The 15,003-nt window shown below is 37.5% G+C and overlaps 1 protein-coding gene across 9 annotated transcripts in view; it reads left to right on the top strand.

The window, feature by feature from the left end:
• VPS13B (vacuolar protein sorting 13 homolog B) overlaps positions 1-15,003 on the top strand; it is a 791,361-nt gene that overhangs the window by 727,595 nt on the left and 48,763 nt on the right. For all 9 annotated transcript variants that reach the window (XM_082600778.1, XM_082600779.1, XM_082600780.1 and 6 more), the window contains 7 exons: positions 608-763; positions 10,252-10,515; positions 11,194-11,277; positions 11,455-11,630; positions 12,045-12,215; positions 12,574-12,775; positions 13,905-14,093. In XM_082600778.1, coding sequence (XP_082456904.1) covers positions 608-763; positions 10,252-10,515; positions 11,194-11,277; positions 11,455-11,630; positions 12,045-12,215; positions 12,574-12,775; positions 13,905-14,093 — 1,242 coding nt within the window. The remainder of the gene's footprint in view (positions 1-607; positions 764-10,251; positions 10,516-11,193; positions 11,278-11,454; positions 11,631-12,044; positions 12,216-12,573; positions 12,776-13,904; positions 14,094-15,003) is intronic.

Raw genomic sequence — 15,003 nt, 5'->3', positions numbered from 1 at the left:
AACTGGTAAAAGTTAACAATAAATACATGCTAGAAAAAAGTAGAACAGAGACATTTTCTCACACATTCAAAATGTTAAAGGTATTTCTAATTTGATATATGTGATCTCATAAGTAGACTGTATTAAATGAACTGCATCTTCAAATTGCTGTTTTGTTCTTAATCAAAAGAAAAAATAAGGAATGGCAATTTAGGGTCAAAAATAATGCTACAAACCAAATTTAGCTTTAATTACTGTCTAGCCAGAAGAAAGAATAAACCATCAGCCAAGACCACGATTCTTTGATCTCACATTTCAGCCTTCTGGTCCTCCAGATGAATGAAATGGTCTTTCCTCAAATGTTCAACAGGCCTTTTACCATTTGATAGGACAGTTATTTTTAAGAAGGTTTAAAATGTGATCTGGAAAACCACATTGACTCTATGTGGCATATTTGCTATTCTTAGCCTGGTTGAATAAGCTGGAAGCGGATGAATAATGCAGGTTAGAAAGAAAACAGATGCTAAATATTACAGATAGGAAGGTTTTCCAGCAATGAGACTTTCATTTTAGGGCTAGTTTTTGTTGGCACTTTTGGCATTCTGACGAGTGTTGTTTTTCTCTCCAGCTGTTACACATCTGTATTGAAGGCTGGGGCAATTGGCGTTGGTCAGAGCCCTTCAGTGTGGACCATGCTGGGACTTTTATTAGAACTATTCAGTACAAGGGTCGAACTGCTTCACTGATCATCAAGGTTCAGCAACTCAGTGGAGTACAAAAACAGGTAAGTTTCTTTGTGTTCATGGCCCAGACAACTCTTAATCATTTGATGTAATTAATGGAAGGGAAACTTAAAGAAATGAAAATATCAATAAAAAAAAATCACACTGCCATGCCCAGCTATGCCTACTCCTACCATGCACACGAGCACTTAATAAGTGCTTGCTGATGTTCCTGATGATGATGATGGCTTCATACCCCTTGTCCCACGTCTTTTACAAGAGCTGCTAACAAGCAGTAAACTTTACTGATTTTCATGTCACCTCTTCTCCCTGTCACCACCTACCTTCTGGTGGAGGTGCTAATGAGCTGTGAAATGGCCAGAGTGTCTTTACTGAGAAGGAAAAGAAGTCAAGGATGGTGGGGACTCTGGATAATCCAACAGTGGATAACCAGGAGTTGACTCTCATACATGTATGAATAACCTGCGCGAAAGTCTTGTGATTCTCTCCCATGACAGAGTGGGCCTGGGTCTCCAGCAAGCTTTCTTTTCCTAGGAGTTAATATTAACTGCAGTAAAAATTCACTGCAGTCTAACTCTTGGCATATAAAACTTCAGCTCTCAGCACATATTTTTATATATTTTATAAAACTTCCTTTTGGCTGTTTTTGAAGTTCTAAGACTGCAAAGGGGAAGAGAAAGTATCTGACACTTTTTTGTGTTCTTAAGATGTGAAAATGTGGTTTTTAAAAGATGTTTTTCAAACATGGAGCATATGACAAGAGTAGAAAGAAAAAAAGGAAGTATTAAAATCTGAAAACTGGCTTCACTGCACACATAATAACTGGATTTGTCATAAGAGTTTTAACATATACATCTGCATCTGGATTGTAACAGTCTATCCAGAGCTTATGTGAACTGAGGACGTGATAGAGACAGCACTCAGTCCCTAGAAAAGGAAAAAGGGAGCTTTCCATATTGAGCACCTGGGGCTACTCCATTGCTGTATGCCAGGGGCAGGCAGGAAGCAACTGGTGAGGTGAACAGTAGGATCTGTACCATATACATTCTTGGCCTGCACCTAATCAGGGAGCTGGACTTCATGTTCTCATTATTGTGGGCAACAGAAGTGAAAAGAAACCTATAGCAGAGGAGTTTCAGACAAGAAGCATGGAAGAGTCTTCCCAGTCAACTGACCATTCCTCCAAGTATTTGTTGATTGCCTCCTGTAGAACAGAGAAAAATGAAAGACACTAAGTATGTAACACAATCTTTGCTCTTAAAATGTAAATTTACATAAACCCAACAATGTGTACGACTGACAGTAAGTGTGGAAGGAATTTAGAGGTTTTACTAAGAAGATTTGACTTGAGCTGGGCTTTACAAAACATGTCGAATTTAGATTAAGAGAGGGCATTCCAAGTCAGCAGTATAGGATAAATAAAGATACAAATATGGGACAAATGTGTCTTACCCAAGGACTTATGAGGGAACCGGTGTGGCTAGTGTGGGCTTTGAGCTGGAAAGTCATAAGAACAAGAAGTGTCTGTCCTATCTGCCCTTAGAGCTCTCTTACATGGATATGCTCTCAACAAATATCTGCCCAATACACACTGGTTTTCTGATTCTGTCACTCATGGTCTCACAAGAATGCCTTGTCTACCTTCCCATTCACCAGCATGCCTGAGAAAACGTCATACAGCATCTGTTTGAATACTCCAAATGATGAGAGTCTCATTCTCTCACACATCAGCCCTTCCCACTGTTGGTTACTTCCAGCTATTAATGAAATCCTTTCCTAATTTTGAGCCAAAATCTGTCACCATTCAGCCAGTTTTTACCATTCCTCAGAATTTGTGAGGCATATGCAAAAAGCACACAACTTGTTACCTCTCCTCTATGTTACAGCCCTCCAAAAACATGAGAGGAGGTAGAATATTTCCCCTTAGTGTCTTTCCCTCTAGGCTAGTGGTTTTCAAACTTGAATATATATCAGAATCCCCTGGAGGACTTCTTAAAACACAGATTGCTGAGTCCCACCCCCAGAGTTCCAGATTCAACAGGTCTTGGGTATAGCATGGTAATTTGTATTTCTAACAAGTTCTCAGGTGCTTTGACCACCATAGCTCTGGTCTGAAGTTTCCCAATTCATTCAAGTCTTTGGCATGTGGTTGCTAGAACATTTAACAGTCAGTGGAAAGGCAGGGTCCTTCCGTGGAGAAATCTTTTCAAGGAATGTCCTTGGTAGTTAAGATCACAGGCAACCTTGCTAGCTGCGTGATCATCAGCAAGTTATCTAACCTTTGTGAATCACTTTTCTAAAATGGGAATAGTAATAATAGTGCTTTCCCTCATGAACTAAGTATGAGAATTAAATGAGTTTGTATATGTACAGTGCTTACAACAGCGCCTGGCCCGTTGTCATAATCCAATAAATTTTAGTTACAATTACAATAATGAAATATTCCCAGGCATGAGTAATGCTGGTTGGACTTTTTTGTGTTGCTATATTAATGCCTCATTCTTGCCATAGATTTATCTACTTTCACAAAATGATATTAAATTTCAGGGATAAATTAATACATACATTGTACCTGAGCAGATACTATTGCAACAGTATATCATAAGCCCAAAAAGTTGGTCATGAAAAACACATTTTTTTTTTTAATTCTCACAAAACTTTACCTACTTTTTTTCTGATTGGAAAAGATTTCTCAGTCCTAGTACTTATTACCTATATGACCTTAGGCACATTTCTTAACCTTTCTATGCTTCATATTCCTTTTGTAAAAGAAAGCACCCAATAAATACTAGGTCACAGTGTTATTTTTATGTTAACTATTATAAAGTATATCTGGAAACACAGAAAAGCCTAACGAAGAAAACTAAAATTACCCATAAATCTACCAACCAAAAAATATATTCTATTATTACTTTGGTGTATTTTTTCTACTCTTTTTTTCTATGCAGATATCTTTTAACCAACTTGAACTCTGATTGTAATTATAGTTTTTCAACTTGTTTTTTTCCCTTAACATTATATAATGCTTATTTTCTCATGTTATTTAAAATTCCTGAAGTTATCCCTTTAATGGTTGCATAGTGATTTACCATATGGTATATCAAACCCCATGTAGACATTTCCTTGTTGTTGGACATTTAGTTAATTTCCAGTTGGTTACTATAATAGATCCTTAAATAAATATCTTTGTGTATAAATATATGTCCAAATTTCTGAGTCTGTCCCTAAAATAAATTGCTATAAAATTTAGGTTACCTGCACAAAGGATATGAATGTTTTTGTGGTGCTTGATGCACATTCCCAAATTAAAAAGATGTACTTTATTCCTTAGACAAAATTCATTGTTTTGTCTTAGCAGAGTCTTGTTGGGGCTACACTAATCTTTTAAATAATTAAATATATATTTGTTCTAAAACTTCTGCTGATTTCCTGAGTTTTTCAAACCATTAGCATTTTTTAAATCTTAAATATTTATGAGGGGTTCAAATCAGAACTAAAAAAAAATTTCCATACATTGAAAGTTAAGTAGTTCTTTTAATCACTCTCTTTGTTAATGTCAAATATACAGATTTTAAGGCTTCTGGTGCCAAATCACATTTCAGAACTTTTCCAAATGTTATTTGTACTGGTAAATGTTAATAATCCTTTTCTGTGGGGAATGCCTCTCACGCTTTTCTCTGCTTCTACCTCATTTATAATAAATACTCTTTAAAAAAAAAAGTCAAATCTAGCCAAATAGGAAAGGTTCTTTGGAGAGCAATAATGGAAGCATAACCAGCCCTTGCATTGCATTTACCTTTTTGAGAGGAAGTGTCTTCTCCCACAGGAACTGGGAAAGTCCATTTTTACATTCCCACTATCATGGAAGGTATATACACATATAACTATATTTTGAGTTGTAGCATTTCTTGTCATCATCAAATGAGATTGAGCTCTATATTGGGGCCATTAAAAAAACTTAGCAGAGTACGGACACCAAGGGGGGAAAGCAGCGTGAGGGGGGGATGAACTGGGAGATTGGGATTGACATGTATACACTAATATGTATAAAATAGATAACTGATAAGAAACTGCTGTATTAAATAAATAAATAAATAAATAAATATTTTAAAAAACTTAGCAGAGCAGGGAAAATTAGAACACAGAAACAGCAATTCATTTAACCTAGAATGAAGCAAATGGAAAGTGGGTTATACTGAACCCAGGTAATATGAGATTCAGCAGACCACGATGCCAACCTCAAGCCAACTGTTGCATGTGTCAACATTGTAAAAACCCTTACTAGTCAGTGTTCTTCTGCCTTTCCCCTCTCTCCCTCCCTCTCTCTTTCCCCCTCTCTGTCTGTCTGTCTCTCTTTCTCTGTCTCTCTCTCTCACACACACACACACGCAAAAATGTATTAGTTCTTTTTAAATTGGATTTTTTTTTATGGTCAGGGTAGATTAACTAATATTCAGATTAGCGCTAGTTAAAGTATGTCAGAGACAGGATTTCCTCAGTTGGCCAGGTTAGGAAGATAGGAACCAAGCTTCCAGAAGAGCTTTGTAGATTCCTGCCTCCCTCACATCTTGGCTTCTTGCCTTCTATCCCACCTGGGCCTGGAAATTTGCAATAAAACACAGCTGCCTAATTATGAAGCCCCATTTGGGGAGGAGAGTGTGTGTAGCTCTCTGATGTACCTTAACTGCATTAATACACCCCTGGACAGTGGAGAATTGGCTAAAGCTTGCTTGAACAATGACGTTTGGTTACCTGTACCCTGCCTTTCCTGTACCCCTCTCATTTCCCCAATTCAGTGAAAATTGACCACACATAAAATTTCTCAGGGACTTTGTACATTATACAACTACTCATGCACATGTATTTGCTTCCGTGTTTTCCATCCCTTCATTGAGGAGAGCTTTACCACTCTAAAAACCTAAATGTACATATGAATGTATGTATATATATTTGTATCTTTATACATACACTTTTAATCATGGTTAAGATATCATTTTCCAGTGCATCTGGTGCTCTGGAGTTATTCTTTAATATCGCTATTCTTCTTGGCACTGATCTAATAAGAGTTCTGAAACCTGCTAAGTAAAATCATATGTGGAAATCTTCAATACACATCTTTGTGGCTTTGGGGAAAGAGGGGAATTAGTGTGAAACCTGGAAATGTGTATTAAAGAGAAACCCTACATTAAGAAAAATTAAGTAGCTGTCTTCAACTGATAAATTAATCTTGAAATTCTAACCATAATTTTCAAAATAACGGCATTGTAAGTGTTGCCACTTTGAAGAAAAGCAGGCATGGCTTTCACTGAACCCTGCAAGGGAGCAGCCATGAAGAGCGCCACTCCGAGGAGCAGCCATTTTGGATTTTCCTTCATCTAAGTAGCCTTCCCTCCCTGGCCACTTTTAAGGGTTTTATTTTTATCAAATTTGAAAGCCTATTTAACAGGCTTTTTGGTTCAAAATGAAACTATAAAAACCCACGAAGAGGATCTTTGTCTTTAAACAAAGTGAGTCCCAGATGGTTGCAGAGATTCTGTGGTTTCTGTGAGAGACAGCCAAATTCTCTCCTAAATCTCATGGGGCCCAAAGGTTCTGAAACAAGAGCAGTGAGCACACATTGCCAGGCCTGGACACATCGGAATAAGAACAGAGTTAAATACCGCCTCAGAGTTTTCTATTGTTTATTCAAAGTTGGGCAATGCTATGGCGTCATAAGGCTTATCATGAGTGTCTAGTCTACATATGCTAGAGAAAATCTTGTGTTCACAGTTCAGTGGACTTCCATGTTTGTTATTTTGAAAATATTGTTTTAAAAGATTATAATGTCCAGAGTATCTAGGGGAAATGTGGCAGTTAAGCATAGCTTGGTTTTTACAGATGTGTTCCTTCTAAAGAAAATTCAAAGGAGTAGATAGTTGGAAAATAAATGTTTAAGAAAATGCTAAACCTCACTCTTCAAATAATGCAAGTTGAAACAACAATGACTTTAATTTTTGGTCTGTCAATCTAGCAGATTTGCTTGGGGTAAATAATAGTTCATAGTTCACATTTTTTTGTGTAAATAATAGTTTTGTTTAAAATGATACTTACAAAGTACTTCTAATGACATAGGAAAATGTATCCATTAGGATGCTTTCAGCTTGAAGTTACAAAATAGGGTTTTTAATCTTCATAGCAAGCTAATGAGGCAGATACTATTATTGCTCCTATTTTATGTTTATTACCTCACATAACAAAAAGGAAGAAGGCAGACTCGGGTGTTGGTTAGTTAATTAAGCAACTCAGTACCGTACCTGCTTCTCTGCTGTCCTCCTGAATTTGCCTTCCTGACCTCAAGATGGCTGCAAAAGTTATATCCTCTCCTAACGTCTTCCATGGCAGAAAAAAAAGGAGGGTTTTCCCTTCTCAAACTGTCTCCCGTATTATCAAAGAGTAAAAGCTTTCCCAGAGCCTTTTAGCAACCTTCCCTTTTTATATTATTCGCCAAAACAGAGCTCCATGTTCACCCCTAAACTAATCATTAGCAAAAAGGTAATGGAATTACCACGATTAGCTTGTACCAACTGTGATACAGCCAATGGGGGTCATGGGAGGTGTCCACCGTCCCTGAGTACTGTGCTGCTTTTTGAGACCTAAACCAAATCAGTGATTTTAACAACAAAGGAAAAGGAGGGACCAGCTATTTGGAATGGAGCCAGTGGTTTCTGCCACATTTACCTTGTGATGGGCAACCTTTATTCTCTTTATGTTGTTTCTGTTTTCTTAATTAGTAGGTATTAATTTTATGAGATACAGACAGTCAGGATGGTGATCAACACAGACTCTGGGCCAGACCATCTGGGTAACATCAGGAAAGTTATTCAACATCTCTGTACTTCTGTTTTTTTCCTTGTTAAGATGAGGAGTCATTGTAGTGCCTGTTTTATGTGGTTGTGAAACAGGAGGGAAGGGCGCAGGGCACAACCTTTAAAAGAATGACATAGCCATAGGACATGACAAAGACTGGTTAGAACCAACTGGGTCCAAGATGGCAGAAGATTCGACTTCCAGTAGACCTTGAGCCTCATTATACAACTCATTGTGATACATTAGCGTGCTAAATGACACACCAACCAGCACCATGACAGTTCTGAAGCCAACCATAAAAGGTCAAAAAGTAGGTGGTGGCCCAATTCCTGGAAATCCCCACCCCTTCCCCAAAACAGTTGGAATAATCCTCCCACTCATTAGCCTGTGAAATTACCCAGCCTGTAAAAACTAACCACGCCACATTTCGAAGCTCTCTCGCCTTCTGAGATGGCCCACACTCTTGTCTGTGAGTGTGTTTCTCTCTAAATAAATCCACTTCTTACCTATCACTTCATCTCCAAATTCTTCTGCGACAAAGCAGGAACCTTAAATTCACCAGGAACAGTTGCTGTGAGAATCAAAGAGATAATTTGTGAAAATACTTTGTATTAGTCATGGTTCTCCAAAAAAAAAAACAGAACCAGTAGGGTGTATGTGTGTACACACACACATATACATATATATGTATGTAGAGAAAGGGAGGGAGAGATTTATTATAAATTGGATCACACGATTATGGAGGCTGAGAAGTCCTGAGATCTGCCATCTGCAAGTTGGAACACCAGAAGAGCTGATGTGTAGTTCCAGTCCAAAAGCCAGCAGGCTAGTGTACCAAGAAGAGCTGATGTTTCAGTCCATGTCCAAAGGCTGGAAAAGACCAGTGTCCAGCTCAAGCAGTGAGACAGGAGGAGTTCCCTCTTACTCAGGCTCTTTGTTCTTTCAGGTCTTCAGTTGATATCATAAGGCCCACCCAGAAGAGCAGTCTGCTTTAGTCAGTCTACCAATTCAAATGCTAGTCTCATCTAGAAACACCTTCACAGACACACCCAGAGTGATGTTTGAGTAAAATATCTGTGCCCCCCATGGCCCATTGAAGTTGACACATAAAATTAACCATCATATTCTTAGACATACATGCTATACATGTATTACTTAGTATATATTTTATAACCTGGAAAAATATTGTTACAAATAAGGAAAACAGTATGTGACAGTCCTGTCTTCCTTAATCATGGTGAAAAATCATATTACACAGGATTTGCTTTCTAAAAGTATTCACTGCAGAGGAGTAAATTTTGTGTTATCTTTTCAATTTCCACCAATTTAAGAGATATTTCTTAATGCCTGCTCTGAACTATACTCTTAGCTGGATGAAAAGTTAAATAATACATGGGTTTAATGGATAATTCTGTGTGTTGTATAAAGATAATGCTTCTCTGCTATAAGAAAAACCTGAATGAGATAAAATATAATTAGGCTCCTGAGTTAAAAGTTGTTTGTATTATCAGTTTATACAGAGATTTCGTATTGCATAAGAGTGCAATAAACCCTTGGAAACCAGCCGCAGGGAATAAATTGATCACAATTGTCATCTCAGCTATGAGAGCTGAAGTCTTGTTTCCAGGCCCCTTCCTTTTTGACTGCTACATTGTTCGATACCATCCACCACCACCTTCCAGTCAGTCTCTTCTCTCGTGGCTTCAGCAACCCTGCATTCTCCTGACACTCCTTCGTCCCTTCTCTGACTTCTCACCCTGAGTCTGTACCTAAAGTCTTGGTCAGTTACTGGGTTTGAGCCTCCACCCTCTTTTCCAGGTAAACTGTCTTCCTGTCTGCACACATTTGTGAGGACAGGAAGACAGTCCTGTGATTTCCAAATTTGAGACAGGAGGACAGGACTTAATTTCACAAGTCTTCCATCTCCAGTCCCACCTTCACTCTCAAGCACATGACCAGCATTTGTAGCTGGGCATGGATCCTGCCTACATGTCTGTCCTTTGAATTCTGCAAACTCAACATGACCAAAGCAAAGTCCCTTCTCTTCTTGGAAGCCTCTTTTTCTTCTTGTACTCTCTAAATAAGCTAACGATTTCATTTTCTTTCCATTAAAATCAGCATAGTTTACTCTGCCTGAACAAGGCATACCTTGTTTTATTGTGCTTTGCTCTATTGAGCTTTGCAGATACTACGTTTTCATCAGTTGAAAGTTTGTGGCAACCCTGCATCAAGCAATCCAACAGCATTGGCTCGCTTCGTGTCTCTGTGTCACAACTTGCTAATTCTCGCAATATTTCAAACGTTTTCAATTATTATTATCTTTGTTACGGTGATCTGTGATCAGTGACCTTTGATGTTACTATTGCAAAAAGATTACAACTCGCCGAAGACTCAGATGATAGTTAGCATTTTTTAGCAAAAAAAATTTTTTTAATTAGGTATTTAAATGTTTTTAGACATAACGCTTTGAATACTTAATAGATTACAGTATAGTGTAAGCATAACCTTCACATGCACTGGGAAACCAAAAAATTCATCTGACTCTCTTTGTTGCAATATTTGCTATATTGTGTTGATCTGGAACCAAACCTGCCATATCTCCAAGGTTTCCCTGTATTTCCAATTCATGGAACCTGAATTGATGAAGTCTTAATGATTGATGGCTTGATTGATTGTCTTTCAGATTATCATCTGTGGAAGACAGATTATCTGTAGTTACTTGTCTCAGAGCATAGAACTAAAAGTCGTTCAGCATTACATTGGTCAAGATGGACAAGCTGTGGTTCGAGAACATTTTGACTGCCTCACAGCCAAACGGAAATTGCCTTCGTACGTACTAGAAGACAGCGAACTGACCGAGTTGTGTGTGAAGGCCAAAGGAGATGAAGATTGGTCGAGGGACGTGTGTCTGGAATCCAAGACCCCTGAGTATAGTGTTGTCATTCAGGTATGAGAAGTAGTACAATCCAGAATAGAGCACCTTTAAAATTTTAAATTTCTCGTTATGTTCTTTATTCAGTACAGCACTTAATTTATTAATAAATGATATATACAAAAGAGAGGAGGCCTGAAATAATATAAAAAGGCTTTAAATATTATTTCTCAAACTTTTTCGTCCCCATCCCACGACAACACGTTTGTATCAGTTCCAGTAGTTCTCGTAGCCAAGACTCTACCCCTCCCAGATGAAGATGATTTATATCTTGAAAAAGATTCTGATGCGCAAGGGCTTTAGAGGGACGGGAGGGAATAAAGGGTGTCCTCCCCTCTTGAGAAGCTTTATGATGATCTGCTACTTTTTTATCTCTTTCTCAATCTCCACCATCATCACTTTCGTTCCCATAAAGGACAAATCCTCTCTCTTGTTCTCCCACTCACTCTTATATCAGTCTCTCCACATACAAATCCCTTCATCTTTATGGAAAGAATTGGCCCCATTGACTCACTGCACATTCACTTTATGCCATAATGAAGTCTGTTTTTGCTTATTCTTTTTTTTAAATGGCTTTTTTCTGTAACTTTAAACTTTTTGTATCCTCCAAATGGATATTATATCTGTGCCTTATTTTGATTAATTAGTAAACTGTTTAGTATTTAATAGAACCCTTTTCTATCTCATGTGCAGGTGCCATCTTCAAACAGTTCTATTATTTATGTCTGGTGCACAGTTTTGACTTTAGAACCCAGCTCTCAAGTGCAACAACGAATGGTAAGTGCTTTCTCATCCTAAAATATGGCATATGACTTTGACCTTTCCTGTTCTGAAATAAATTAAGGTCAGAGTGACCCAGGGACGAGATTTATTACAAGTTTGTTTCAGCGTCAAACAGCTGGAATACTGCAACAAAGCAAATACGAAAGTTGTTCTGTCCTTTTATTTTTATAGATTGTGTTCAGCCCTCTTTTTATCATGAGGAGTCATCTTCCAGACCCCATTATCATACATTTGGAGAAAAGAAGTCTGGGATTGAGTGAAACACAAATTATTCCAGGAAAAGGACAGGAAAAACCACTGCAAAACATAGAACCTGACCTTGTACATCACCTAACATTTCAAGCAAGGTACTGGGAAAGTCCTTACATTTTCTTCAGAGAGATTCAGTAGAAAAGTAACTTTGTCCTACTGAGGGGGTAAGGGAGGATAGAGTTTTTTGTATGATTTCTTATCTTATGAGAATGTTATTTTTAAATTGCCCTGCCTAGTATTCTCTTATTCTCTTCTACAGTTTAAGATAAAATTCAGCCCCTTTGGATATAAATAAGAGGGATGATCAGAAAATGTAATTGACACATAATTTCTGTAGAGGAACAAGAGATCTCCACCCAAGCATTGGGGAGGAAAGGCCACGGCCCAGACAATTCCCCAAACTGTGTCATCATCCCTAAAGCACCAAAAATTCACTCACTCTCACCAAAAAAAATATTGGTTTATAATCCATCTGATCATCATTCTTGGTTTTTCTTTCCATTTCCTAGAGAAGAAGATGATCCTTCACAGTGTGCTGTTCCCATCTCAACATCCCTCATTAAGCAAATAGCCACTAAGATACACCCCGGAGGCACAGTTACTCAGACCCTTGACGAATTCTACGGGCCAGAAAAGCCCCTTCAACCCACATGGCCCTATAATAAAAAGGACTCTGACAGGTAATGTTCTTTAGCAGTCTTTTTCTACAAACATTTCTCGATATTAAGAAATAAATGACCATTCATAAAAATCTTAGATACCATAAAAACATTTTTAAAAAGAAGATGTTTGCATGTATCTGTCAGATGCTGACCTTTCATCACCTAGTAGATGTATTCTGTAGATTGCTTCATTCTTAATCTCGAACATAATTGCGTGAAAAGTTTCTTTCTCCTGGATGCAAATTTAGCATTGCATGACTCTGGTGTGAAGAGGTGTCATACAGGAGCGTTGTGTGTCTGGAATCCTTAAACACATTTCATGAATCCTGAAGTCATCATGTTTCATTGAGTCTCTTGGATGTGGTATTTGGCACAGGAATGAGCAGCTGAGCCAGTGGGACAGCCCAATGCGAGTGAAGCTGTCAGCCTGGAAGCCATATGTGAGGACCTTGTTGATAGAGCTGCTACCCTGGGCCCTGCTCATCAATCAGTCCAAGTGGGACCTCTGGCTGTTTGAGGGAGAGAAGATTGTTCTACAGGTTCCTGCTGGCAAAATTATTATCCCTCCTAATTTTCAGGTACTATAACTTTTTTAAAAAACTGATAGGAATTCTTTCCTTTCAACAACCAGCTTTTATTCTGAGGTTGCATTTATGTTCTTAACAGAATCAATCAGTTGTGGAAAACTGTCCTCCTAGATGCATATGTAAGGGGTATGGAATGTTCTTTGATATTCAAAGACATCTCAGATGTCTTTTTTTTTCCCCCATCAGCAGTATTCATGCTTGAGTTATCATTAAATTTGATAACTTGTACTAGTTACATTCTCATTTCCATTGTGTATAGGATGTTTAACAAGTATTAGGATTTGCCTACTCAGGATATGTTAAGAATAAAGAGCCATATTCTATGCTAACCCACCCCCTAGATATTTTTGTGGTTCTTACAGAAACTCTCAGAGATGTGCAAGATGGATAAGAATTAAAGATTTCTGAACAGCTGTTTTTGTCAAGGCCCCTTTTCCCTTATAAGTGGACTTGCCTGTCCATAATCATGGATGCCCCCTGTTAGTGATAACAGCATAGAATCATTAATAACAAGGGAAGAAAAACTTAATTGTAAAACAGAATTTCATAGGAAGATTTTATATTCCATTACAGGAGAACTTTCTTGATAAGGCTAGCCCAGTTCAAGAAGACACATAAATCTGTAAGAAAATAGAGTACAAGGAATTTCTAAATAAAATGTTTTCCTGGTAGGGAATAATTTGAGAGTCCTTTTTTTTTTTTTTTTTGAACTCCAGTTTATAAACATCTTTACTCAATTGCATTTTTCCTTTTTTTTTTTAATAATCATATGATGTTACCTTAAGGAATTGGAATGTTGACCTACATGTACGTAGTGTTGCATATTGTTCTTTTGTCAAATGAAATGAAATGAAACCTTCAGTTTTTAAGCCTTTGGTACATAGGGTAGTCACAGTTTAGATTGATGTTTTTTTTCCCTCCTTCCATAAATATGAATTCCATTGTGATTCAGAGAAAGCACTGGGAACTAAAATAAAATGTATGTTGCCATTACAAAAAAAAAAAAAGGGATTTGGTTGCCTAAGTAGACCTATTACATAATATAAAAAATTCCTACGAATTGAGGTAATAATATCAAAGTTAAGAAAAATACTTTATAATTGAGGCATTACTTTTCCAGGAAGCTTTTCAAATTGGAATATACTGGGCAAATACAAACACTGTGCACAAGTCAGTAGCAATTAAACTGGTCCATAACCTGACATCTCCAAAGTGGAAAGATGGAGGTAATGGTGAAGTTGTGTCATTGGACGAAGAAGGGTTTGTTGCTGCCGAAATAAGACTTGGTGCTTTCCCAGGACATCAGAAGGTAAGATCAAAGTCGATAAAAGTCTGTGTGGCTCGGGGGATAGCATGCCATCCCTTCAACCTGTTTAAAATGTCTACCCTTTTCTTTTTTAACCCCTTTTGGTATTACTTGTTCCAAACAATTTTTAACAGTGTAACGTGATTTCTTAGACCTCTCTGTTTTACCGTCGTTTTTTTTCCCTTTACTAGTGATAAAAGCTGTGTCACATAGTTTATCCAATAACCACTCTATTTCAGAACACTCAGCAGTCACTTGATTTATTGTATGTAGGGGAAAAAAGTGAACTTATTCCAAAACATCCACAAGTTGTACTTGGCCTCCTTGTTTTAGAGCAGGAGGTAGAGCTGCTAACATTCTGAGTATTGAGTGAAAAGACAAAGGCTCCTGCAGCAAAGGTTATATTTCTGGAAAGGGTATCCTGAGCAAAACGATGTGGAGTTGTATTATTGAACAGCGGACTGGTACCCATGTTTATGAAGATGAATACAAAAAAAGAAAAAAGAAAAAAAATAGTTATTTAACTAAATATAAGTGCTATGTGCTTTTCAACATGAATCTTTTCTAAAGTAGTATATGAAAACCAGGTAAGCTGAGTAATAAAGTAACAAATAACATTAAACTGTATGTATGAAGTAAGTATCATAGTGTACCATGTAGAAATCTCATGCTGTACTTAATGATATCTTCGTTATTTTAGCTGTCCCAAATCTGAAAAAGAAGGGATGCTTCATCAGAGTAGTATAATTTAGAATGACCTTTCTCTGTGAAGAAGCTAGATTTTGACAGGCATCTTCAAAGAGCCTCTGGAGAAAAGTTAGGGTCATTTGGTGACTTTTTAAAAATAAATTTCTCTGATACAAAGTAGTAGGTCTTCAGTATTCAAGGCTGGTATCCATTTCCTCAAAGTTGT

The sequence above is a fragment of the Mesoplodon mirus genome (genome assembly GCF_964341445.2).
Source record: "Mesoplodon mirus genome assembly, chromosome: 16".
NCBI lineage: Eukaryota > Metazoa > Chordata > Mammalia > Artiodactyla > Ziphiidae > Mesoplodon > Mesoplodon mirus.
The sequence above is the reverse complement of the archived record's forward strand: the minus strand, read 5'-3'. Positions and strand labels throughout refer to the sequence as shown.